Source organism: Rhopilema esculentum, chromosome 20, assembly GCF_057945365.1.
Source record: "Rhopilema esculentum isolate cy_ngs chromosome 20, ASM5794536v1, whole genome shotgun sequence".
NCBI lineage: Eukaryota > Metazoa > Cnidaria > Scyphozoa > Rhizostomeae > Rhizostomatidae > Rhopilema > Rhopilema esculentum.
In genome coordinates this window covers 15,168,354-15,196,315 of record NC_142834.1, presented here as the reverse complement: position 1 = coordinate 15,196,315, position 27,962 = coordinate 15,168,354, and the positions used below count along the sequence as shown (strand labels likewise).

Sequence of the window (27,962 nt, the reverse complement as noted above, 5' to 3'; positions counted from 1 at the left end):
GTTACCAGAATTGACTTTGTGGTTATCGTTTTTCAGTTCAATGTTTCTGGAGTGGATTCTTGTGTAGTTACTTCTTCGCGAGCACTCAAGTTGCTTATCAAATAAATTTGCATTTCCTTTCTCAAATAAAGACCACGTCATATTATCTTGGATTAAACCATTTTCAGGAAAAGGCTTCCAAGAAATCAGGAACTTTACGCTTGAAGTTGCAAATTTTGTAAACAAGGAGTTCACCGCAAACGTTTCGAAATATGTTTCATTGTTACATAAGAAATTATGCGCAAGTGACACTTGGCTTCTAATCTCTTCTGCATTTGAATTTGTTTCTTTATTGGTCCCAGAAGAAAAATGTTCTTCTGTTTCGTAATAAGGGCGTGTAAAACTATTGTTTCCAGTAAAAAGTAGAATTCAAAAAATTAGTTTTGAAATAGTATTGAAATATTGAAATATTTCAAGTTAAAGGCCAGATTGAAATAATATGGCCTTTAACAAGTTTTGACATGTAGGACAGACCAGAACAGGCACGCAAAACAGTTTAACAGGCATTCTAGATATAAGGTTGCAAGCACACAAAAAATCGTTATTTTCTACAACCGTTAACAAATATTGCAAGACTTCTTCGCCCCTTCCCAAACAAAGCAATTGCAGGTAGAACACAAGAAAACCATTGCTTTGAAACTTGAACATGATAAATAAACATTTTTAGACTTATCGCTCTCCAGAACTTCCTAAATCCCTACTCAGTTCTTGACTCACAAGTCACAACTAACTCAAAACTTTCAATACAGCTGCTATTTCGATTGTCTTCTTTGTAATTTCGAAAACAACGTCTTCTTTATAACATCTCCCTTCGCACCATGACGTCATCTATTCCTCACACCACGTGACCACAAAACAGGAAAGAGTCGCCCAGGCATCCCCCGACAATAAGTTTAATTTTGATTCCTCATTGAAGCGTAGGTGTTCATTTAGATTTACCGAGAATTCGCAGTGCTGAAATTAATACAGAAGCTACACCATCTGTTCATAAACTCTTTGCTCTATTTTATCACACATGTTTTGTTGCTCAAAGGACGAACAGGAAAAACGGAAGCAAATTGACCGCTGACAACGTGGAATCTTTGGCCTAAGTGTTATGTTTTGGTGACAAGTTCTTTGATCGTTCAACGGTAAAGAAGAAAAATATGAAGAAAAGGTCAATTCCAGACGCAGCAAAGGCTGATTGGTCCAACACTGGTAGTTTCATGAACAAACCGAAACATGGATGGTGTCACACGGACGGTGAAATCGCCAGAGGTGTCACGTATCAAGCCCTGGTAATTTGCATCCAATTCTTTCAAATTGCGAGGATACATTTTGCAAGAAAGTTTATGAAATTATCAATGATTTGCAAAATGTAGAAATTCTGTTCACCATATAATTTTAATTATGCCGGTGGGCTTTATTTCAACAAAGTTTGACTAAGAAAATGAATTTTAAACTTATTTTGGATGTTTAATATTTCCACAAGGGGCTTTAAATTTATTGTTTCGATCTTAATTCACAATCGCCAGGAAAATAAATCAAAGGCTCCATTGTGACAGTTTTTTTCGAATAATTTTATGAAACAAATTTTTTATCAAGAAAAAGTCATCGAAAATTGATACTGTAATACAAATAGTGAATATTGTATGCAACAAAATAGAAACAAAAATATTGTATAGGGTGTTTATTCTAAGGGGCATTTCTGTTAATACATCTTTGTCAATAGGTTAACTTATTAAGGACGGAGCGCCCCTCCCTACCATCTTACAATAGTTTTAATGAATTTGGCTGGATTTGAATTATCTTATCTTGAATGATCTTATCATTCGTTTGATCAAATGATGATTGTCTTCAAATTCTCAAAATTAATTCGAACACAGGGCCCACGTGCCAGGGCCCTCCACTTTTTTGTAAAGCGAATATATTTACAAAGAGGCTCTGTTTGAATCACTAAATTCAAGTTGGATTAATAGCACTTGGCCCCTCCACTTTGAAATTTGTGGTGTGGGCACTGGAACTGCTTTATTAAACTTACAAAGCTTTATTAAATAAACAACCTGTTTAGAATCTGCATGACTGAAACCATCCAATCAAAATTACAAGCTACATTTGATCTAATTTGTTACTTAAATTTTTACATCTTTACAAACATCTTTCGTAAATAACGTCTCTATTTTTATTTGTCTTAGTATAAAAACAATATATAACAAACATATTTTTAATTTTGATATTGATTAAATTGTTGATTTTAGTATGTTGGTTGTGTGAAGATTCTACAATCAGTCAAATCTGTTTCATTGGAAGACAGAAGCAGCATCATCAAGTAATATTTTGATATTTGAAGATTAGTCTCATCTTAACTTGAATTAGGAGTTTGATCAGAATTTCATGTAAGAAGTTTTCTCTGACAATAATTGAGAATTTTAAACCTAGAGTCAGGATTCTAAGAAAATCTATAAGGATCCAGTTTACTATTTATGCAATTCTTGGCTACTGAACAATCATTGTGCTTTTAATTCTACTTATGACTGATTTATTTCAGTAAAAATATTAGTTGTAATTGTATCATTTCTGAATTTTAATCCTAAGATATTGTTTTTAAAGGATTGCTACAGCACGATGTTGTGATAAAGCTGGTTTTGTAAAGTACAAAAAGAAACACAAGGTAAGAATTATTTTAATTGCATGTTTATTTTGATTGACTGCCATTAGAACTTAAAGTTGTTACTTTCTATGCATCCATTTATGATACAAGTGATGTGAATTATATTTTTACAAGAAAAATCCAGTTAATCAACTATAAAATTAGTTTTGTTCCAGAAATTTCAAAAGTAATTATGTCTTGAATTTGACTGATTCCACTGAAAATTCAATTGAAAGATGAAGTTTTTTTGCTTGAAAGTAGTAATTTTTTGGGATAACAAAGTTCTTTGGCATACTCATAAAGAATTAAAGGATATGATTCACAAAGAATGTCTATGATGCTGGAATATTGGTCAATTACTTTTTTGTGAGTTTTCTTGCCACATTCTTATTCAAATTCTACATTTCCGACTCTCTGCTTGCGATCTTTCATGTTGCACACTTGTTCACATTTGGCAAAATTAAGTTTTTTTCTTTCTTAATCACGAGAACACTTAAGTTTTGATCAAAATAATTCATTTCATCTTATTTAATCTTATGGCAGATACCACAAACCATATCAAAAGCATTTGGAGGTTAGTGAGCTTAAGTTAATATTTTGATGTGAAAGTTAGTAATTTAAAATTAATTACCTAGTTGAATAGTAGAATCCCTCTCAAGCATATTCAAACATACCTTGACCTACAAAGTTTATGAAAAAAGAAATTTACTGAAATAAAAATAGGACAGACCTACAAACCTGTGGCATTAATGTCCCTTTCCTCAACCGCTGTAATATTTTATTTGAAAACACACATTTAACAGCCCTCTTCTACTTTCAATGCCCCTCGCCCAATATGACTGTGTTGGAGTACCTGTGACTGGAGATGTTGAAAAATTCTTTGAAATGCTTTATTGCCTATTTCTCAAATTTGAGAACCCCAAGTTTTATAATCCACAACATGTTGATAGATACATAAATTTTATTATCAGTGCCAGATGTGGAGCTTTTCAGTTGGCACTTAAGATCAGAGGCGTACACTCTGTCAAATATTGGGGGGGGGGTTGGGGGGGAGGGGGCAAGCCTATCGTTTTGATAAGATGATGTCACATTTTCCCATTGTTTTAGAACAAAAGACTATTTTCATCCAAAATATTTAGGGGGGCGACTACCTCCCATTGCCTCCCCAGGTGTCTACCACTGCTTAATATGTACTGTGAACTTCATTTTGCTATTTCTTTCAATCTAGATGTGTTTACTGGTTATCGTGGTGAGAGTGTGTTGATCACGATTTCAAAATCAAGCATAAAAATTGTTCTTGAACGAACTGGAGTGGTTATATGTGACCATTACATAGAGAACATTTCTTTTGCAAGTGGAGGAGAGAAGGTACTTGCTTTTAGTCTTTCTGGTTTTTCATTGGAGATTGATTTAACTTTGTTAAAATGGAAGTTTATCATGTGACCATTGCTGACATCTTTATAGGAATGAATTTCATTTTTGAAACATGCAGTGGTAGGTGGGAATGGGCTAATATTGGGTCCAGAGCCCCTCTTAAAAGTCATAACCTTAGAAATATTGAGATTTATGAAAAAACAGAGAGAAATGAAAATAAGCAAAAGGCCGAAAGCCCTTCAACCCCCCTCCCCCCAAATTTACTGCTGCCCTAAATTGGAAGGGTTTCCAATAGGTTACCATATTTTTGTCTTCAATTTCATTGGCCTGAAATGCAACAAGGGATGGGGGCTAGGGGGTGGGGCTTGTTTAGAGGCAGCAGCCTCATAAATATGTTATAAAGCAAATATGGTTTCAAAATATCCCTTGCATTTTGTGAGATATAATTGGAAAAATTAGTGGTGTTAATGTAAAAAGGCCTCCAAGGGGTGGGCTGCAAACAATCTTTTTGAGAATTTGTCCCAAGGCCCCCATTTTATCCTGCACTTATATATTTTGTCCCCCCAAATATTCTTAGCAAAAATTTCACTTCTCCAACGCCTACAATTTTATATTTACTTACAGCAGTGTAAGCATGCATGCATGCCATAGACAACCCGGTCTGGTCGACATCTGCGTTGTATCTAGACAATAGGTAAAGTCGGTTGACACTCGTTGTGTTAAAGGAGCCAGGTTAAATTTCGTATTGTGAACGGGGCTTGTTGCTTTTGCTTCCATTGTGTTAGCTGCAGCCCATTCGGGATGTTTACGAGATGTTTGTTACATATTAAACAAATTTGTTGGATGTTTTTCAAGATGTGGTTTGGCAGAATTGCAACCACGGTCAGTAAATGCGGGTCGCATGTTTTCAGTGCATATTTTGCATGTATTTTTTGTTTTTGCAAATTTTATTTCATACCTTGCTTTTTGCCTGCTTACTGGCTGTGTGTGCACTATTGTATGGGGTCATTCCAATGTCAAACGGGGACACAAATGACATCATTGGGCACAGATTTTTATCATTTTTTGTAGGAGCAAACAGCACGGTTTCTCGGTTTCTCGGTTTCTCGGTTTCTCGGTTTCTCGGTTTCTCGGTTTCTCCTGTAACCAAAAATAAAGTGAGGAGGGGGAAAGCAGGTCACCAGTAAATTGATGCCTGAGAAAAGCATTAATCTGCACTATGCCAGTGACACTTCTACCCTGTATTGTACAGAGCCGAGTTAATTGGAATGCATACATAGAAAAATGACGAAGCTTGTTTCGAAAGTGTTTTTCAAGCAAGTCGTTTCCTTTCATTTCGAAGGGCATGGTCGCAGAAAGTTTCCTTAGCGCCTCCAGCTTGGCTCGCTCTTTTGCCTTTGTCCTCAGTCATGTGACCTTGGCTAAGATACTGACTAGAAATCGAGGGGGTAAAACCATACAAAGAGCTTCCCATCGGCATAGAACCTGGGAAGCCTGATCTATCCAGCGCCAGTATTTGTAACGCCCCAGCAGTTACTGCTGGAACTACTGCGCATGACCTACATGACACCACCGACGACAGTGATGCAAAATCAGCATTACATAATCTGCGTTTAAAGAACATAGGTCGTATGACTATCGGGTATCTAAATATAAATTCCATTAGAAATAAATTTGATGCACTAAAAGCGATAGTTTCACAGAATCTTGACATTCTAATGGTCGCCGAAACAAAAATTGATGATTCATTCCCAAAGGGACAATTCTATATTGAAGGTTATGCTGATCCACTACGGCTTGACAGAAATTGTGAGGGTGGCGGTCTGTTGGTCTATGTGAAAAGTGACATCACAATGAAGCAGTTAAAGTCATTTAAATTTGATCTTGACATTGAATGTATTTGTTTTGAAATCAATTTAAGGGGGAATAAGTGGGCTCTTTTCAGTGTTTACAGACCACCGTCCCAATCACAAGAACACTTTTTCGAAAATCTTGGCAAAGCAGTTGATCATTACAGTGAAAAATATGACAAATTTTTATTACTTGGGGATTTTAATACAGTAGAGACAGGTCAACAGATTCGTACTTTTATGAATAGTTATGACCTCAGAAATCTGGTGAAGGAGCCAACCTGTTTCAAGGCTGACAATCCACGGTGTATTGACCTAATCTTAACCAACAGATATAGGAGCTTCCAACATACCACCACTACCGAGACAGGTCTCTCTGACTTTCACAAAATGATAGTCACAGTTTTGAAAACGACGTACCAAAAGGCTGGACCTACTGTTATTAACTATAGAGAATATAAGAAATTTTCGGAGCAGACTTTCAAACGAGAACTTAAGGAAGAGTTGGCTAGCATTAAAACAACTGATTTAGACTACAGTTCTTTTCAAAATTGCTTTGAGAAGGTACTTGATAAGCATGCACCGATGAAGAAAAAATACGCAAGGGCCAATGATGGTCCCTTCATGAATCGAGTTCTTCGTAAAGCTACTATGCTGCGCTCTAGGTTGAAAAATAGATATAATAAAAGCCGCACAGCTGAACATTGGGAAGCGTTTCGTCGACAGCGTAATTTGTGTGTCAAATTATTTAGAACGGAAAAAAGAAATTTCTATAAAAATTTGAATACTTCTGATATTACAGACAACAAGAAATTTTGGAAAACTGTAAAACCTGTCCTTTCCGATAAAAGTCGATCGAACTCAAATATTACCCTTATCGATAATAATAGGATGATTTCCAATGATAAGGAAGTTGCAGAAGCCATGAACGATTATTTTATATCGATAACTGACTCATTAGGTCTGACAGGGAACAGGGAGGTTACCATAAGTACAGATGGTTTATCAGATCCTATAGAAAAGGCTATAATGAAATATTCAAAACACCCTAGCATTAGGAAAATTCGCAATTTTGCTCGAATTAAAGGCTACTTTAAATTCCAAGAGGTTACTTTGGAACAGATGCACTCTGAAATTGAGGGGCTTAATCCTAAAAAGGCAACAACCTTTGGAAATATACCCGCGAGAGTGCTGAAAAATAGCTCTGACATTTATTCCGAATCGTTGCAGCTTATTTTCAATAACTGCATTCAAAATGGTGTCTTTCCCGACCTATTAAAACTAGCAGATGTCACTTCCCTCCACAAATCGGAGGAGAAAACCAATAAGAAAAATTACAGACCGGTTAGTGTACTACCAACTGTTTCAAAGGTTTTTGAGAGACTTATGGATAAACAGATTATTGATTATATGCAATCGTATTTATCGTCACTTTTATGTGGTTTTCGTAAAGGGTACAATGTGCAGCACGCATTAGCTCGAATGCTTGAAAAATGGAAAGCAAGCTTAGACAGGGGAGAAAATGTTGGCGCAATCCTTATGGATCTCTCGAAAGCCTTTGATTGTATTAAACATGACCTCCTTATAGCAAAACTAGATGCTTACGGATTCAGCCATGAAGCACTGTGTCTTGTTAACAGCTACTTGGAAAATAGGCATCAGAGAGTTAAGATTAATGGATCATTCAGTACCTACAAACAATTGCTCCTTGGTGTTCCGCAAGGATCAGTTCTTGGTCCCCTCTTCTTTAACATCTACATAAATGACTTACTTCTCTCCTTAATGGATACGGATATCTGCAATTACGCGGATGATACAACTCTATATGCGTGCGATAAAAATCTCAATAATGTAATTGCAAGGCTAGAGAATGACTCAAGTATAACTATCCAATGGTTCGCTGATAACTTTATGAAGTTGAATACAAACAAATGTCATTTACTTATTCTTGGCAAAAGTTCTAATCAACAGGTTAAAGTTAATGTAGGAGATTCTATCATAGAAAACTCGGAAGAGGAAAAGCTACTAGGTGTTGTGATAGACAAAAAACTCAGTTTTGAGACACATATCAGTAAGTTATGTAAGAAGGCTGGTAGCAAACTCACCGCCCTCGCTCGCATATCTGGATACATGGACGCTAATAAACTTAAAATCTTAATGAGAGCATTTGTAATTAGCCAATTCGAATATTGTCCACTAGTCTGGATGTTCCACAGTAGGCACTTGAATAGTAAGATTAATAGAATACACGAAAGAGCTCTGAGAATTGCATACAAAGACTATGATTCTAGCTTCAACACTCTGCTAGAAAATGATGGCTCGGTAAATATTCATGTAAAACACCTGCGAAATCTTATGATTGAAATGTTTAAAACAAAGGGAAATATCAACCCTCCTTTTATGAGGGAGATTTTCTGCGAGCGTCATGCTGTTTATAATTTGAGAAATAATAATGAATTTATGGCACCAAGAGTAAGAACAACCATTTATGGAACCGAAACTATCAAATATAGAGGGCAGCGTCTTTGGCTCTCTTTACCTCAGCACATAAGGAATGCTCAATCTATTAATGAGTTTAAGAAAGAAATTAAAAGCTGGAATGGCACAGACTGTACATGCAAACTATGTAGGACGTTCGTGCCACAGCTTGGTTTTTTGTAATTCTATCTTTTAAATAGCTCAGGTTTTTATAGTTTTTTAATGGATAATTTTGTATTTAAAATTTTATGTATTTAATCTCGTATGTATTTAGTTGATGTAGTAGTTTTAACAGTTGGCTTGGATTAGCTCATTTCTTTGTAAATAGCTATGTAGCGCCAACTTTAAATAAATTGATTATTATTATTATTATTATAAGTTACTGCGTTTTCCAGTCGATCGTAAAGTATTCGATGCCATATAGGAAAAGCTGTACACACTATTTGGTGTATGGAACAGGACGGTTCTAAGTTGCTACTCCGAGTTTCAACTTAGAACATCCCTGTTCTATACACCAAATAGCATCTACTTCTTTTATATTTGGATTCAAAAATACTCCTTGTTCATCCTCTTTAAAGTTGTATACTTTTCCCCTTGTCCAAATGTCGTATGTTGGAATCCCAACAACTTTCATGTTCTTTTTAAGTTATTCAAGGTGAAAAGTTGAAATGTGAAACTTCACAAAAACACGGCGGATTATTTCATTACCCTTTACTGCAATAGATAATTAAAGTTTTCTATTTGATTTTTATTTTGTCAATTCTAAATCTAACTTCTTTTGGATGTCGTTTTTTGTTTTCATGTCTAAAAATGAACTGAAATAAAATGTTTTTGGTTTACTGAAAAATTGGATTTGGCTTATTTAAAAAACCCAAGTATCATTAATTCTTTTTCCATCGGGTCCTGTTTCGGAACGCATCCAGTGGTTTTAGGCAAAGAATTGTAGTCTTTCTAAATATAGTTCTTTGACGCCTTTGACTCTCTTAATCTCATATCTCCAATTACCGGAGAGGGGACGGTTTGTTTTCTTGTCAACTTTGACATATCTCACTAGGTTTTTGTTCCACTAACATTGTCTTATATTTCTATTTTAAAAACAGTTTTATGCTTTAATTTATTCTTTACTATTTGTTTCAGGAGTATACATCATTTGTTTCATATATTTCAAAGGACAATATCTTCGAGAGAGGTATGTTCTGACCAATGCTAAACTTTGCTGTGGGAAATATTATTGGGGGGGGGGTAGGGTGGGGGCTGGGGTATGCTGACATGACATGAAAATTTGCCACAACAGTGGGATATTTTTGTAGTGGAAATAGATGAGAAAAAGCCACTCAGTTATCTTCTTCTTCTTGGTTGTCTGCCGCGAGGCAGGCTCAGCGCCACATGCGCCAACCACCACGATCTTCAGCTCTACGCTTGATTTTTCCGTATGTTCCAGTTCTGCCATTTTCTTTCTTACGCCAATGATCGAACAGTGTCATCCTCTTCCTTCCTCTGCTTCGATAACATCCCTTAGTAGTCCCTGGTGTCTCATAAATTCCCTGGTGTCTCATAAATTCTCTGGTGTCTCATGAACGCAGTTATAAAACTCGGAAAATTCCTTGCTCTTCCCCTACCACACAAGGCTCTCTATTCCAAGCTCTGAACATTTTGTTATAGATAGAATGATTCATATTTTATAAGCCTGTTTTAGATATTCAAGAACAATATGTTTCCAACTTGGAAGGTCCTTTCTGGCTTTTTCCTCCTTCATATATAGACCCATTAATGGAAGTAATCGTAGTCACCTGAATTTGCCATCAGTTGTTTCAAACTCGAAAAAATGTTTTGACTTTTATTATGATTGTGTACATAGCTACATGGCAGTGCTCTTTTGAAAACAGATAGATCTTGGGAAGTCCCTTTAAGTGAGCATAATGTTTGGCTAGATGAATTCTCTATTCACGATCCTTTATTATGCTATAGATTTCCCGTGGATGAGCAATTTCCCATCAAATTTTTAAGTTGATGAAGAGATCAAATGATTTCATACACCTAGCAGAGAATCTTTAATACAAATGCAAATATATTGGGTGTGGTTGTAGGCGTGGTTATTGGTTTTGTTTCTAGAAGTTTCTATAGCACAGCCCTTTTTAGGGTTGCACCCCTGCCCACGCCCCTGTTTACCGACGTACACATAGGTCAGTTTTGTCAGACTCAAGACTCGCGGGACACAATCAGCCTTAAGATACAATTATTAGTGACCCGCGGGATGAATATACTAGCATTTTTACGCAGCTTACACGCTCTACAATACGAAAACATTTTTCACACAACTTCTTACAAGAATGAGTTTTGGTGAAATTTTGAAAATAGTGAAATGTAAGAAATATTTTAAATGATATCCAGGCTCGAATTTTGTCGATTTTTTTACTTTTTAGCCATATGAGTTTTTTGACAAGCGTTTTCTTTACGAAGAAGTTTGCGGAACCCCAATTAACGTATTGTGCTAGTATATTCATTTCCTACAACGTTTTAGAGATGAAGATAGAGAACAGCAAGAATTGAGCTGTCTTCTTGAGATGATTTCAAATGTAGAATGTTATTATTTTTATAAAAATAATTATATAACTAATTACTTTCAGTCAAATATTTGAGTCAAATTTCGAGTTCGGGTTTAAAAGCGTGATCAATTTCAGCTTTTTCATAAAATTTTAATTCTGCTTAGCCCGTGACAGCTATTTTATCACCCATTTAAAAAATTTTCCAGCCAGCTTTATGAAAACAGAGGTGTAGCACCCTACCCCGACGCCCACCCCACCACCCCCCTGATGGCCCTTGGTAGCTGTCTTTTCGATAACTGTTTTTATAAAGTGACTTTTAATATAGACTTTTTTCTACTACTTTTAGCATGCTTCGTCATCGAATGCTCGGCGGATATCAAACTCGAAGTCATCCAAACCATTGGACAGGCATTCGAAGCAAAATACAAAGAGGTAGTCAACAATCCACCAAAATTAACGGAGGTGCCAGAAAGGTGAACAAGAGTTTTGTCAATTAAAGTATTTTTGGGCCTAAGTGTGGGAGGGGCCTTTTTAAAAATGAAGATTGCTTTTTTAAACTTAATTCCTGGAAAAATGTTTTGTATATGTTAAACCAACCAAAAGTTTACTTATCCCCAGGCCTCTGTTTATATTATTGACGCAAAAATTTCATAAACCCTGAACCAAGAGTTTATTTGCTTTAAAATGCCAGGCCAAATAGCAATTTGGGGCAACAATGCCGTGAACCTACTTCAGAATTGTTATTTATTCCTACGATAGATGCAACCGTTGAATCTCAATACGAATTGAGTTATATCCGGATGATCAATATTTCTAATTCAATGTTTATTTTCTGCAACACAGTAACATAAGAGCTATCCTTACATGAATTCCCTTATTGCACGAAAATAACGCGGTATATTTATTAACGCGAATTGAGAAATTTCGCGTTAATTGATACCCTGTATATTCAATGCCCGCGTAAATATCTCATTCGTTATTAAATGTCTAGCGTCAAATAAACGTCCGTTTTTATGTAACGTTTCAAAACTCCTGAAAATAGCCAGATTCTACGATTATATCTGAAGTATATTTTCTATCTGGAAAAACGAGGGTAATAAAAAGCTTCCAAAACGGAAGAACCGGAATGTGTTCTTTTTATAAGTTCTATTAAATATAAAACATTTTTTCCTAGTTTTAGTGAAGGTACAAGAGAAACTGAAAATCCTTTTTATAACATTAGAATTAGCCCCCTGGGGGCCTATTTATTTGTGATATTTTTGGATGGAGGCTTATTCGAGGAAGGTTTATGCGAGGGGGGGGGGGCTTATAAAATAATTGTAGACATTAAGAAGACATTATTAAAATACCTCGTTAATTTTAGTAGAAATTTCTTTATGAGGATTTAATTAATTACTACCAAGAGTATAAATTTGCTGTGGTAATTCAATAAAACGCCATAGACAACCTTAGATGGCGAAAATCATCAAATTGAGGGGTCCAATTTGAGAATTTACGGTAGCGGTAGGGGCTTATTCGAGGAGGAGGGGGGCTTATTGACAATTTGTAGTTCTAGGGTGGGGGCTTATTCGAGGGAGGAGGGCTTTTTCGAGAAGGGGCTTTTTCGAGAGGGGCCAATTCAAGGATTTACGGTACTCTTCGGTCAGGAGATACTCAACCAATTTTTCAAGCTCATCCCACGTGACTGATACCTTAATTCGAATCTCAAATTCACCTTGACTTGAATTTTTTAAGTAATTTTTTTCCCGTACTGCATTCAAAGTTCTTTTGATATAAAAAGTTTTGCTAACATTAAAGATTTGCGTTAATTAAATACCATTTGAATATTTGAATTTCGTTGATTCGCGTTGCATACCACACATTTTGAAATCCAATCCCACTTTCGCGTTAATTTGTGATCGCATTAATCTGTACCGCGTTATTTTCGTCTAATAAGGCATATTTGAATTTGAAAATTAGAAATGAAATGTCCGCTCACCCTTGGTCGCTAATCGTCAGGTTTCATCGTGTTGAGCTAAGGTATCTCTGACATTGATGGGCCAGACACATGAGTTCTTGTGGGAAGAAGAGATGGCTGTAGCAAAATTGTATCGCTTTCTGCAAAACCATGCAAATGTATACCGATATTCTTGCCAGTCTTTGCAAACCCAATCATTACTAACATTGAAAAAGCCTGTTTTTCATTCTAACAACGGGTTTTGCGCTTTCTAGATCGACTACTTACAAATAATTTTAATTTTTGCACTAGCTCAAAGACCCCTCAACCCTTCTCCCCTCTTTAGACGCCCCTGTCCCCGCTATTATTACACGTTCGTTGACCAACGGTTTTTGTTATCCCCAGGTTCACGCAGCCGATATTCCCTGTGGAGGAGGACCCAGCTCCTTCGTGTGCCGCCCAGCCCTATGCTTCTCTGAAGCGTGAGAATGAGAAAGACGGGGCTGGATACTCGAAGTTGCATGGAAAGGAGGAGAAACCAGGATACGCCGAGCTCAACTGTTCAGAGGCAAGGAGCTCAAAAGCAGACTTGAACGATTACAGTGTTTTAGAAAGAGGGGCGTTTTCAAATCAGAACAATGCCGTAAGTAAAATGTTTCTGTTTATTTTCGACGTTTTATAGTCCGAGTGTCCCTCTCTATCCCTCCAATTTGTTATGCGCTCAATGTCCCTAGTGAAAAACGGGTAATGTTTTAGTGACAATGTGAGAGTTACATCAAAGAGGGTACTTTATTGCTTTGCTTTTTTCTAGCACCCCCCCCCCATCATCCAAGCAGTTTTCATCTGGGACATGGTTGTAATGGGACAGAGGAGACGGGGGAGTTGTGGGAGTTTTCAGATCCTAACGGGTGTCTTAGTCCCGAATAATTTGAAAGGGGCTCATTTTGGACATGAAACTTCGTTTTAAAAACAAGGAGATTGTCAAAAGAAAATTCAAAACAGTGTGTAGACAAGGAACGATGTTATATGTTGAGATTGGCCGGACAATGAGATGTTGTTATGCTTTAATGTTCCACTGATTGCAATTTCTTGTTTCTCTTAACTCTGGGGGATGTAACAATAGGAATATATTTTCCTTTCCTATAGGCACTTTTATTGCAATGCTCAAAACGTCGTGAGCTGTTTCACAAATTCAAATTCAAGCTCATTTTTCTTTCAGCACAATAACTTTTAAAATAATATGTATTTAAAATAAAATTCTACATTTGATGCTAAGTGGATGCAGTGTAAGATATTGGCATTTATGTGTTGCCTAGGACACTGAGAAAAACAGCAAACATTTTCGAGCCCAGTGCTCTATATTGTTGAATACCAAGTTACACACATTCGTTCTTTGAAAATGATAATTCTATAATAGCAAGAATCCAGTTCGATAATACGATATGTCATTGCTAATAAAGTATCATGATGTTATTTTAAGGCTAACCCAGAGTTATGCTTTCGATGCCTGCTTTTTTTGTAAATTTAAAGTTTACAAGAATCGCTAAGTATTATCTGTAAAAGTGACGCCATCCCATCCAAGAGAACACTCGTGTGTAAGAACAAGTATTCATTTTAACGCCAATTCCTATTATTTCTAAAATGTATAACTCTCAAACGAAGTGACTTTGACATTTTATTATGTATAGAAGAACAAAGGCATCATTCGAAGAATTCCTTTGTCATGACACTCAATCACAATTTTAATGTTCCTATAATGCTGCATCTTGCAATTAATTGGATCTTCTCTAGATTGACTACGACCAGCTCCATTTCGATAAAAAAGGCAAGGGTCGTCCTACTAGCATCCCCATCGTCGCCGGTGCGAACTACGACCAAATTCAAGGAGGCAACAACGATTTCGCCGCCGTCTACGACAACCCGATGGCATCACCGTCAACAAAGGATCAGATGCTTGTTGATTTCAACGATAATTCCCCTGAGTACCAAAGCATCCCAAATGCTGCCCCGTCACCATACGACAACCCCAAGGAATTGATGGCCGCCAAACCTTATTCGTCGCCGTATGACAATCCAAAGGATCTGTTGCGGTCTAAAGAGCTACTACCCAGTGGCAATCCAGGAAGCTCGACCCATTCTGCGGAATACGACGTGCCGAAAGTTCAAAGTAATTCATTGTGTTATTTTCATTTCTCTATTTCAGTCGGTCATTTAGTCATGATAATAACTTTGTTTGTAAATATGAAATGCCATGACTACATGCCCTCCTTTCGATGCTTGAGTTTTTGGAAATTTCCCTGTTTCACTAGTAATTAACTCAAAAATTAAACATTTGAAAAATAACACATTTCGAAGTGGCAAATTGTTTACCGCTAAAAGATATCAGAAAAATGTGCTATTTTGAAAGTGTTTAAAATCTTCGCCAAATAGATTGATTTGTCACTTTTTGGTATGAGGAAGGCTTAGCCCCCGAACCCCTAAAAGCACTTTTATTTTGGGTTTGTTCCGTGTCTGATACAGTTTTCAATGCAGCATGATTTTAGCTATTTCAATTGTCTCAATTTGACATCCAGAAACGTGCTCATTCTTTGGAGCCAAAGTTTTAAAACCTTCCTAAAAAAGCAATTAAAATAACAGTGCTTTGAGAGCAAGTTATTTTGAAGTTTTTTATCATTAATAGCGTTTTACTTTCGGATCCTCAACCTTAGGAACGCCATCTTTCTTTGCACAGTTTCAGTCATTTATCAAATCGGGTGTATGTATGATTGGTGTGTATGATTGATGGATTCTCCCTTTAGGCCATCAATGGGAGCAGTTTGATGATAGCACTGATGGAGGAGTGGCGAACGGAAAACAGTTCGACGGAGCGGGGTATTTGGTACCAACTGGCGTCACACAGGCTTCAGCCAAATATGGTAAGGTTCTTTTGTCATTTTTGCCGTTTTAATTGGTTATTAGATTGTTTAGTTCGCAATAGATCCACAGACAAACATATATATATATATATATATATATATATATATATATATATACGCCTTTTGTGGTACAAAAATTAAACATGGCTTTCAAAAATGCAACTATCCTTAAATATACTTAAGCTTTTCGTCTGACGCTCTTCACAGTTTAGAACGTAAGAACTTTAGATTGAAAACTCTACGCTAGGAAATATATATATCCAATTGTGGATCGAAATAGGCCAATCAGAAACGCGAGCACATGACTGTTGAGGTTGACCAATCAGTGCCACTTGCTTATTGAGAATGTTAGCAATGGAATCTTAAGGTGAAAGCGAACTCCTACTGTCTACACAATAGCGGTTTTTTCGTGCTTATGTAGATAGATTCCAAAACTGCTAGATGGAACGACGATTGAGCTCTATCGTCTTTTTTATTTCAATAGCCAACGTGATATTTATCAACAATGGAATTAACACAAACATTGTGATTGCTAAATTAAGTGAGCAGCTAGAAACAAAGTTTTTTAGACTACTCTTATTCATGTAATACTTTGTTTTTGGTTTTTCATTGTTGAGCTTGAAAAGCAATTCCGTCTAAAGTTGCAGATTTTGCAGTAGAAGATACTTGGACACTCTTACCTGCTTGCAAAGAATTTTGCAGCATTTTTCTTATTTTATCTAAATAAGATTTAACGCAACTTTTTATCAGGATTGTTACTACAAGTGTATTTAATGAATCTTTGGTAAAATATTTCGAAAATGAGAAATATGTATGCATACTAAAGAAAAGAAAATTGGGCCTACAAAATAATGTTCAAGTACGATTTATTGCAACAATGTAACTTGTTGGAATGCAAAGAGAACCAGGAATGTAGCTTGTTGGAATGCAAAGAGAGCCAGGAATGTAGCTTGTTGGAATGCAAAAAGAGCCAGGAATGTGGCTTGTTGGAATGCAAAGAGAGCCAGGAATGTAGCTTGTTGGAATGCAAAGAGAGCCAGGATTGTAGCTTGTGGGAATGCAAAGAGAGCCAGGAATGTAGCTTGTTGGAATGCAAAGAGAGTCAGGAATATAGCTTGTTGGAATGCAAAGAGAGCCAGAAATGTAGCTTGTTAGAATACAAAGAGAGCCAGGATTGTAGCTTGTGGGAATACAAAGAAAACCAGGAATGTAGCTTGTGGGAATACAAAGAAAACCAGGAATGTAGCTTGTTGGAATACAAAGAGAGCCAGGAATGTAGCTTGTTGGAATGCAAAGAGAGTCAGGAATGTAGCTTGTTGGAATGCAAAGAGAGCCAGAAATGTAGCTTGTTGGGATACAAAGAGAGCCAGGATTGTAGCTTGTGGGAATACAAAGAAAACCAGGAATGTAGCTTGTTGGAATGCAAAGAAAACCAGGAATGTAGCTTGTTGGAATGCAAAGAGAGCCAGGAATGTAGCTTGTTGGAATGCAAAGAGAGCCAGGATTGTAGCTTGTCGGAATGCAAAGAGAGCCAGGAATGTAGCTTGTTGGAATGCAAAGAGAGTCAGGAATATAGCTTGTTGGAATGCAAAGAGAGCCAGAAATGTAGCTTGTTGGAATACAAAGAGAGCCAGGATTGTAGCTTGTGGGAATACAAAGAAAACCAGGAATGTAGCTTGTGGGAATACAAAGAAAACCAGGAATGTAGCTTGTTGGAATGCAAAGCGAGCCAGGAATGTAGCTTGTGAGAATGCAAAGAGAGCCAGGAATGTAGCTTGTTGGAATGCAAAGACAGCCAGGAATGTAGCTTGTTGGAATACAAAGAGAGCCAGGAATGTAGCTTGTTGGAATGCAAAGAGAGCCAGGAATGTAGCTTGTTGGAATGCAAAGAAAACCAGGAATGTAGCTTGTTGGAATGCAAAGACAGCCAGGAATGTAGCTTGTTGGAATACAAAGAGAGCCAGGAATGTAGCTTGTTGGAATGCAAAGAGAGCCAGGAATGTAGCTTGTTGGAATGCAAAGAAAACCAGGAATGTAGCTTGTTGGAATGCAAAGAGAGCCAGGAATGTAGCTTGTTGGAATGCAAAGAAAACCAGGAATGTAGCTTGTGGGAATACAAAGAAAACCAGGAATGTAGCTTGTTGGAATACAAAGAGAGCCAGGAATGTAGCTTGTTGGAATGCAAAGAGAGCCAGGAATGTAGCTTGTTGGAATGCAAAGAAAACCAGGAATGTAGCTTGTTGGAATGCAAAGAGAGCCAGGAATGTAGCTTGTTGGAATGCAAAGAGAGCCAGGAATGTAGCTTGTTGGAATACAAAGAAAACCAGGAATGTAGCTTGTTGGAATGCAAAGAGAGCCAGGAATGTAGCTTGTTGGAATGCAAAGCGAGCCAGGAATGTAGCTTGTTGGAATGCAAAGAGAGCCAGGAATGTAGCTTGTTGGAATGCAAAGAGAGCCAGGAATGTAGCTTGTTGGAATACAAAGAAAACCAGGAATGTAGCTTGTTGGAATGCAAAGAGAGCCAGGAATGTAGCTTGTTGGAATGCAAAGAGAGCCAGGATTGTAGCTTGTTGGAATGCAAAGAGAGCCAGGAATGTAGCTTGTTGGAAATTTGCTAACGGTTTGGGATGGATTTGTGTTGCAAGCAGTGGCTGTGCCAAAAAAGGTTTTATGATTGAATTTCCCGTTTTTTGTTAGGTAGGGGTTGGTTATATCTCTACAACATTTTAATGATAAATTTAGATTGTCTTAAGGGACATGAAATTATAATTTTGGGCGTTTTTACGATTTAGCCGTGACTTTAAGCAACTCACTTCAGCAGTGCAGGTAAACGACTCTGCCAAATTGAGTTAGTCAGTACCTTAAGTAACAGAAAGTTTTTGAATCAAGATAGTTTGCTGTTTTGGACCTCTCGGCAATCCATTTGAAAAAGAGGATAGAACCGAAAACGAGACCTCTTATTCTCATACTCATTTTACTGTCTTTCCGGAGTTACTATTGAAAATTCGTCCTTAGCTTTATTGAATTATTTGCAATATTTAAAGAATTGAATCAAAATTCGCCCGGTTAAGAAATAATGACTTTCGAGATTCGCTTTTTAAAACTCTAATTGTAAGGCCTAATTGAAAATATTTACGTAAAAGATGCTGGGCTTAGTAAACCATGTTTGACCTAATTGTTCTTCAAACTTCTTTTTCATCTCTGGCCTCCATGCATTTAATGTAAAATATTTGTTTTCTTTAGCTAAACTTTGTTTGTCTGATTTTCTTTTTATGTTTGTTAGTACCAGAGATATATCGGTATCTGTTTGCTTTTCTAATACATACTGTGCCTATAATTAGGGCCTATTTTGGGCTGCTGTTTTTCGAAATTTTGGCAGGTAATTTTATGTCCCTGGGGATTAAAAGATGACCAGTGAACAATTATAAAAGTCTCGCGGGAAACCAAATGTGTTTACATGAAAGAGCTGTTTTCCTCAAGGGGAAATGTTAAAAATAGTTTTCCATAACAGACTATTTTCTATACTCATAAATTTTACCTTGAGATTAACTGAGTTTATTTTCAGATGAAATGTTTATTGGATTTTGCCTCAAGCTAGGCCAATTGGATATCAATATCTTTTTATCTGTTAATTTTAATCATTTATCAGACGGATTTAACACCACAAATTTTCAGGGCCTGTTGTTTTTGCAGATTATTCTGAAATTTTAGAAAGGCACATTTCTCGGATTTGTAGGATGAAGTTCATATTTCACACATTAACAAATGTCTGGCTAATTTTAAAGGGTTTTCAACGAGGTTTTTCGTGTTGTCTTCACTTCCCAGATTGTAACATCTTCTTGGGTTGGCTAGAAACTGCATCGAAGGTATTTACAACATCGATTTAAGCCAAAAAGAAGTTCCTAGGCAATGTTAGAATTGGTCTAAATGCACTTATCAATGCTAAGTGCTTTGAAAACTGGTATGCATGAAGTTGTAGGATTCACAAGCAAAAGCGTGACAATTTTTATCGTGATCATTTCAAGATCGAGAGAATGTCTTCTCAAAAATCATAACTTCTGTGAATTTCAATGAGACGTGAAATTCATAGGGTGCAGTGGAAGTTCCACTGCCCTCAGCAACTACACCTTTGGTCGAACCAGTGGAAGGGCCATAACAGATGTTTGGGAGAAATGGCGGGGCACAGTTTAGATTGTTTGATGTATGTGACGAAATGAGACAAGCAATGATAAGTCTAAAGAAAAATGTTAAAAAGTAAAAATCAAAATCATTGCAGAAAGTCTTGATCTTTAAAATTGAGGTTATGTGTTCCTTTTGGATTTTATTGAATATCTTTGCACCGTGGAAGGCAAGCGTTTTCCGTCCTGCTTCGGACTTTATTTTAATAGAGAGGGGGCTTAAAAGAGAGGGGGACTTAATAGAGCCTTTACGGTAATTGTATTGCTATGTCATAGATACGTATTTCTGGTTACGCCCTTTTTATCGAAAGTACCAATGAGTGTCGTTTTTTAATTGTTATGAACGAATTAGCTAAAATGTACTTGCCTAAAAGCTTTCTAATCAGATAAAAAAAATTAGTTTTGTATTTTAAAAACTGAAAATTGTTTCATGTCAAGAGTTTAGCCCCCGTGATCTTTTTACCCCATGGACTCACCGTGAATAGGTACGAAAATGAAACGAAAATATTTTATTCAATCCTTTGTTATGTCACGTGACCTTTGTTGTTGTGTTGTAATGCGGAAACAATAGGGGAGGGAACTGTTGTCAGTTTTGCTTTTTATAGATTTGTGTGTAATCGAAGTTTCGCTTTTGTGAAAGCAAGGGAAAAGATTAAAGAGATAAGCTCACACATTCATATCTTGTTGACACGGAACTGACCCTCTTTAGCTAGGCTGGACGATCGCAAATTAAGTGATGCGCCTTTTCTCAAGGACATGAAGAACTAGAGTTGAGAAACATGGGAGGATTGTTCACGAAGAAAGGTTATATTTCTTGCAAAGCAACTTCTTTTTATCTTGATACAGACAACAGAGTCTACTTATTTATAAGGGTTCCTTCGCTTTAAGATTTTAGTTTACCAGTGTAAGGCCAATAGAGTATGAAATTGCTCTCTCTTTCTTGGAACCAAAGTTTTTCGAACGTTTCTAATTTAGGCCATAAGTCTATCTTAATCGGCGCCAGACTACTTCCTCTTCATCATCTTTGGATCTGATTTTGTTTCTTGTAATTTTAGGTATCGTAGTCTTGAAGAAATTCACACTTAGGCTTTCTGGTGTATAAGAGAAAATAAAAGATCTGATTAAAGTAAAATTCATCTCGCCATATTTAATACTTAATATCAATCATACATAAATATCAAATATCAGCTATCATATTAGTCCAAATTCCAAGCTAACAGGATTTGAGCACAGACCAAGTTTTTTTATTTTCCATTGGTTTTCATTTCATTTGCTGAATTTTAATTTTAAAAAGATGGTCTTCTAGGGAAAGCTGTTTGCTAGATACACATACAACATTAAATGCAATTCTATTCAATCTGTCTCATCCCAACCTGCTCCCATTTAATGCAACAATTGATAAATTTTTGTAACTTCATATTGTTTTTAAATATTTAGACAACCTGGGGCCTGGGGCCAAAAATATCTGCGTGGCCCCTTGTTCTTTACAATTTCAATCTTTTTTCCTTTTTGGTGCTCCTTTTTGCTATCATAAGCACCGGGCCTGGGGCCATGGCCCCCTTGGACCCCCCTTAAAACCTTGGGTCCCTGGTTCGTGTCCCTGGCATGACCAAACTTTCACCCAGAGTGAGAAGAGTCGCCAGCTCTATGTAATTCCAGGCATAGGAATCACAAGGTGTGGTCACATCAAGAGGAAGGACCAGGACACTGCTCGATAAGCATAAGCTTCTCAGCGTCCTTAAAAACTACCTTCGGCTGCTAGGTAGAAACAAATACAAAATGCAGATTTTTTCAGGAAGTTTTTTAATTATGACATGCACCTATGATTTCACCTTGATTGCATTAAGAGAAACATTTTCAAGCAAGAGATGTGAATGCAAATGCTTAGCAAGCACCAGGAAAATTTTTAAACTGAGGAAGGGTAGATCATTGCTGATAGCTTAGTATAGCTAGTCAGTTTATAGCACAACAAATTATAGATTGCCCATACTTGATTTTATGCAAAGTGCTAGCTTTCAACCTAAGTTCACTAAGTAGCAATATTTTGTGTTGGAATTAAAAGAATAATCCATAGTACCTGTGCTTGGAACCCTTTGAGTTGCTTTTCAATACAAACAAATATTTAACATATTCAAGCATATTTAGTTGCTTCTCTTGGGTTCTTGATTTTTTAAAACATTAAGACAAAGCTAAATCTATCTACTGCTGGTTTGTTTCAAGTTATACTTTTTAAAATTTGGCTCATCAGAAATTTGCTGATCAAGGAATTTTCTCATAAGATTAAGGAATGGATTAAGCCTTTTTGATAACCTCTGTTCAAAAGGTTAGGCCATGTTGTAACACTTTAGAATATTAGCTGAATGTTTCAGATAGCATACTGATAAAGATCACATAACTTTAAGAAAAATCCTATAAAAAATTTAGAGTGTAAGAGATTCTGCTCAAGTTCATTACTAGAGGGTTATTTTAAATTATCAAGAACAAAGTAAGTTTTTTACAGTCAAAGCCAAAGTGAATTTTTTTTATATTCGCATAAAATTTTTACAAAACATACACAAATTCACCAGACGATACCACAGGGAGCATGGGAATACATAGCAACCCTGTGGTAATTTACATTCAACGTATAGAACTAAATAAACTACAATTTAAAGATACAAAATGAAGAAAAGAAGAAATAGAAACTATTTCTAGAAAGAGAAGAGGAGTGAAGTGGCACCCCCTTTATACCCTTTTGACTTCAAAACTAGATCTAGTTTGTCTTGAGAGATAATAAAAACAGGTTGGCCCATAGCATATCATTCATCCCACCCCTTTATGAGATATAAGTCTTCTAATATTGTCTCACCTTGTTTCCTTATTTGCTTCAAGCAGTATCATTTAAGTGCCACTGAGATGACCCTATTGCCATTGTTTTGTTCTTGGTCACGATCACCTACATAATAAACAGTTTTACTTTTCTTCCTAAGAATGCCATTCCCTAGTTAGCTGGAATTTTACTTTCTTGAAACCTTTGAACCACAATTTTTTCTGTTTTTAAGATTTTTGCGGTTTTTTCTATTTGGTTGAGATAACATAACCAAAATCATTTGAGGTATTACGTAATGGCATTTTCTTAAATGTGAGGTATAAAAATGTATGTCTTTGTAAAACCTCTTCAAAACAACACCCTCAATACGTATTAAAAAGTAAAATAAACCTCTAACATCATTTAATACATACATAACCCATGGATCTAGTTTGTATGACAATTTCCATGAAATGGAAATTTACAAACTTCCCTCTTGCTTCAAAGTATTTATTGAAGGTATGTAATAAATCCATTTATTTTTCATTTTTATGTTTTAGCTTCACTTAAACATGATAAGGAAGATAGTGAAGATTCAGGGGACTATCACCCCCCTGAGGAGGTAGCAGAGTACCAACGCCCCAATGCCACAGAATACCAACCACCTAATACGCACTACCAGACCCCAACGAATGTCAATGGGAATCGTCCCAAGTCATTTGTTGGTCCGCTAGACAACAAGCCTTGGTTCCATGGAAATATCTCCAGACTAGACTCAGAAATGTTGATAGAGGAAGATGGACAGTTTCTTGTCAGGGAAAGTTCAAGTAATAAAGGTCAATATGTTCTTTCAGGAATGAAAGATGCCCAGCATAGACATCTTTTATTGGTTGATCCCCATGGGCAGGTAAATAAATACTTTATTTAGTTTTAATTTATTACAAATGCTGTTCTAATCAGTAGAAAATTTAACTAACAAATCAAAATATGCATTTGAGATTATTTTTTTTTTACAATTTAATGTTTGCAATTCTCCTTGAGCACAAAGGACATTTCATTCAGCCAATGGCCAAAAATTTGATTTCCAGTACAAGGTTTATGCTGTGACTGACTCGGTCTATCATTATCATACTCATAATTTGTTATAGTCAGGATTTTCCTGATTTCCCTTCCATGGTTTGTTTCATCTTCTCCACTTCATTTTGTCATTCTCATTCTCAAAGTTCACACAAACTTCATGATTTCAGCAGAATCTCTTATCCAAACCCAGCTTCTAAATTGTTCATTACCATTCATACTCTGACAGCCTCTTTGACAGACATCTGTGCAGTACCTGTTTATGAAAGGTGTGCCTTATTCAAATGGATCATGGTTGTATAATGAGATAGGACTGATGGTTGTCTTTCCTTAATCCTATCTTTGCTGGTATGCCTCAGTACTCCATCCTCTCCCCTATTCTATTCATGCTATTTTACAGTAATCAGTTTTCTTTCGCCAGAAAATTCCACTAATCAGGGAAGATATATTGCGTTCTGGAAACAATTCAGGCAGTTCCAGCTCAATAAAAATTGATATTCAGGCAAAACCCATACTAACTTCCCTAAACATTTCACATCTGCTTCGCCTGTGATTTTGAGGTTATGCTGCCCCACCCCCCTTTAAAAATTAATTAGTCCTTTTTAAAATCAATGCCCCTTCAAATCTGCTGGATGCTTAATGGATGTAAGAATGTTGAAAAAAGGATTTATCATAAGCTGTTTATATTCTTCTGTTGTTATTTCTTCTCATTCATCAAGTGTGTGTGCTAGACATGGCTTGTCTGGCAGTGTCTTTTTTCTTCATCAGTTTGACAACTTTTTCTTACATTATTTCCGCATTAATCTAGAAAACAATCAAGTCAAAATCAATAGAGAACAATTCCAAATAGCCTTGAAACCTCTTTCATTTTTTATGCTATTATACCTAAATAATATAGCTGGATAAAGATGCAAAATTGTAAGAACTAAAAATCATAAAGGTTATCGACTGGAAGGTTTTACGAAGAGAGGTAAGATTTCGTAAGGTTGACGAGTATTGGTAACCAAGTCTGACGCAGATGCATTTTACTATCATCTTATGGTTCCAAAATTCTTCACCTTGTTTCAACACATAATTTTTTCTTTTAGGTTCGAACGAAAGACAGAAAATTTGCAACTGTCGAGGAATTGATTAATTTCCACAAAAGTAATAGCATACCAATTATTTCTGGGGGCAGTGAAGTGCAAATCTTGTTTCCAGTTGCAAGAAAGGGTCAGACAAACGTTGGTAATAATTCATTTAAAATATAGCAAAGTAGCCTAGTTTCATCTTATATCGAATTTATTTAGCTTCTATTCACGTGTATATTTTAGATTCAGACCAAAACTGAACAATGCAGCCTGCGCTATTCTTCCAAGGACTGCTGCGCAGCCACCTTTCATGACGTAATCACACAATCTCTCGATTGTAGGAGGTCGTTTCCACTGATTATCAATTCACTGTGATTTTTAAGGTTATGTTGAAAATAAATTCATTCTGAATTGGGGGTAGCATGCTTTTACAGCGTTTTACAGTCGTGTAGAAAATAATTTCATCTCAGCCTGTAAGCGTGGATTGTTTTTAACTTTATTGGCAAATTATATTGTTAAGCACTACATGTAGGAACATGTAGGGGTTTTTGGACTACCCGCTCTGGACCCGTGTGAAGTTAGCTACACCCGGCGAGTTCCGGTTCATACTTTATTAGTATTCCAGCACTGTAGCCAACAACAAAAGACTATAATCTTATAAAATGCAGTCCTTTATGTTATAAAAGATATTGTCTTGTGCTCCTATCTTCACCGCAACCAATTTTTATGAAGCCTTCCACCTTTCAAATTCTATTTCGTCATCAAAGGATCGTAGATTTACCTGTAGTTTGGTTTGAGTCCAAAACATTTTTTTGTTTTAAAAACTACTTCTATTTGTTGTTATTCTCCATCAGCCTGAAACTGCCCATATTTATCGGCTGCACAATATAAAATTAACAGGCTTCAGTTCTTAATACCTGAAGGTTATAATGTATGCAGTTTTTTACGGTGTTGAAGACTTTAGCATGGTTACAAACCACTTGTCCAGCTATCTTTTTTATTTTATCAAATAATTTTGCTTTGCTAACCCTAGACGTTTCATGATGGTGATCAAGATTACCTTAGTTTTATTGGGAAACCTGTCTTTGATGTATCAGGAAGAAATGCCTGTTAGATAGCGGGATCTTCGGCGCAGTTTTGAGTGTTGAGATGATTCAGAGATATAAGACCACTGTGGCGGCAATGGTCGAGCCTCAGAATGAAATTGAGACTGAGTACGTCACTGGTATTATGCTTGATAGTTAGAATCTTGAACATCTGACACCATCAAGCAGTGCGAACAACATAGAAATGGCGAACATTTACTGAGGGCATCCAACTCTCTCATTTTATTGTTTGATTGACACAAGCTTCAACTCTGGCTCCCTTCATTTTGCGATGTGTGTTAGTCAATTATTTACCAAGATGTATATGTCAGTACTGAGCTGGTCGTGAGAGTTTGTTAGTTAGTAGTTTCTGAACATTTCACTTGAACTAATTCAAGAATATGCCTTCCCCCCCCTAAATGAAAAATGAACTGCCTGATCTTAAAAGGGATGAACCACTAGCAACAGTACTCAAAACTGTACTTAAAACAATACAAAAATAATTTTGGCCTTTTTGCCTACTGATTTTTACCCTCCCTCAAAAACCTTTCAAGCAACCACCCCCTCCCCCATCCGTTGATACCAAACTTTGTGCTACATTCATCTTTGGTTGTGTGTGAGGAATGCTTCGATTGAAGCCCCCCCCCCCCCTCCAACCTACCACCAAATTCAAGCCTTTTCAGTATGTCTTTAGTGTATCAGATAATCAGTTGTTTTAAAGTGGTTAAGGTATTCAGTTTGACGTTCCTTGTAATTTTTCTGATTTAATATTTTTGCTATAGATATGTTATCACTTGTAAAAACCAAATCCCGGTTAAATTATCATCACAAAAGTATGTATGTTTTTCATGAATTGAGTAGTATTTGTTGTCGTTTGCGTCCAGTAATGATAAAGCTTTTTGCAATCTCTGAAGAGTGTCAGACGAAAAGCTTTAGTTTACTCAAATGTCTGCTTTTTTCAAAGCCATTTTAAAGCTTTTTACTCTATCCCGAATACAAACTCTGCAGCACGTTGAATTTGTTCAAAGGCAAGATTTTTTTGGTTAATTTTGTCAACGCTCTCGTTCAGTGAAAACCGAACCTTTTCCTTTGCTACTTAGAGAAGTTCGTATTTGTAAACTTTTGATTCGTGAATATCCAGTTTTTCATTTTACCCCTAAGGCCAAGGTGGCTCTCGGAGGTCTTGTGTTTGTTTTGAGCTGAAATAAACTAAATTTGCTACCAATTCGTGATCAATTGTTGTACAACAGTTTCGCTGAAAATTAAATAGCCTTGTTTTTGGGCAATTTGGGCTACTTATTTCTCAGGAGCGAATTTGATAGGCATGAATTCGAAGTTCTGGTTGCCAACAATGCCTGGGGCCAACAAAGCGAGAAACCCTATATGATACTTAAGCTCTGCTTTTTTCGTCACTTTATTATCACTTAATTTACATCTGATCAAATCCATTAAGAACACAATCCGAATTATGAATCCTGCAACTTGGGGAAAGTTTTCCAGGCAGTTACATATATTCGATCACAAATGCACTGAAATATCCAATATTTTTTTGTTCCAGATGTTTTAGAAAATCACCTATTGGTTGCTCTTTTGCCTTTTTGCAAACGTAGGGTTTACTTGCTAATTGTTTTGTGAAGAAAACAATATTACAATACAATGATAGGAAGAACATAAGATTCTTGCATATCAATAATGTGCTAAAGCCAGAATGCCCAGAAAATTGTAATCTGGCAATTTGTAAACATCTTTTCATAAATCCAGAGTTTGCCAAAACCTCTAATGACAACAATTTCACAATTATTGGGCAACCAAGGTCGTGTTTCCATTTACAAGTTCTGGAATCTATTGACATCACAACAAAGGATCCTGACTTATGTAGACAGAAAGTGTTCGTTTTCTGTCTACTTGGATTCTTCAACTAGGTGAAAGGTTGGCGGTCGCTGGTTGGTAAGAAACTAAAACCAAACAATCAGACACCTTTCTTCCTCTTACATCAC

General features: G+C 36.4%; 1 protein-coding gene across 2 annotated transcripts; it reads left to right on the top strand.

Annotated features, from left to right (window-relative positions):
- The first annotated feature begins 897 nt into the window (after window positions 1–897).
- On the top strand, window positions 898–26,818 carry LOC135687246 (SHC-transforming protein 1). 2 transcript variants are annotated; one of them, XM_065203763.2, is made up of 13 exons: window positions 898–1,316; window positions 2,277–2,347; window positions 2,629–2,689; window positions 3,212–3,242; window positions 3,897–4,036; window positions 9,508–9,559; window positions 11,263–11,389; window positions 13,258–13,495; window positions 14,644–15,019; window positions 15,651–15,767; window positions 23,294–23,640; window positions 24,899–25,037; window positions 25,914–26,818. In XM_065203763.2, exons 1-13 carry the CDS (start codon window positions 1,185–1,187, stop codon window positions 25,922–25,924), a joined length of 1,842 nt encoding a protein of 613 aa, XP_065059835.2. In that variant the 5' UTR covers window positions 898–1,184; the 3' UTR covers window positions 25,925–26,818. The 2 variants fall into 2 exon arrangements, with proteins under 2 accessions (XP_065059835.2, XP_065059834.2); XM_065203762.2 differs by having other exon boundaries at window positions 899–1,316; window positions 24,899–26,818.
- The last annotated feature ends 1,144 nt before the right edge of the window (window positions 26,819–27,962 follow it).

What these genes read in the sequence shown, in the direction of transcription:
- LOC135687246 (XM_065203762.2), top strand. Translation starts at nt 1,185, where the DNA reads ATGAAGAAAAGGTCAATTCCAGACGCAGCAAAGGCTGATTGGTCCAAC. An exon ending in CGACGTGCCGAAAGTTCAAA is followed by an intron (nt 15,020 to 15,650) that starts GTAATTCATTGT and finishes TTCTCCCTTTAG; the next exon opens with GCCATCAATGGGAGCAGTTT. An exon ending in ACAGGCTTCAGCCAAATATG is followed by an intron (nt 15,768 to 23,293) that starts GTAAGGTTCTTT and finishes TTTATGTTTTAG; the next exon opens with CTTCACTTAAACATGATAAG.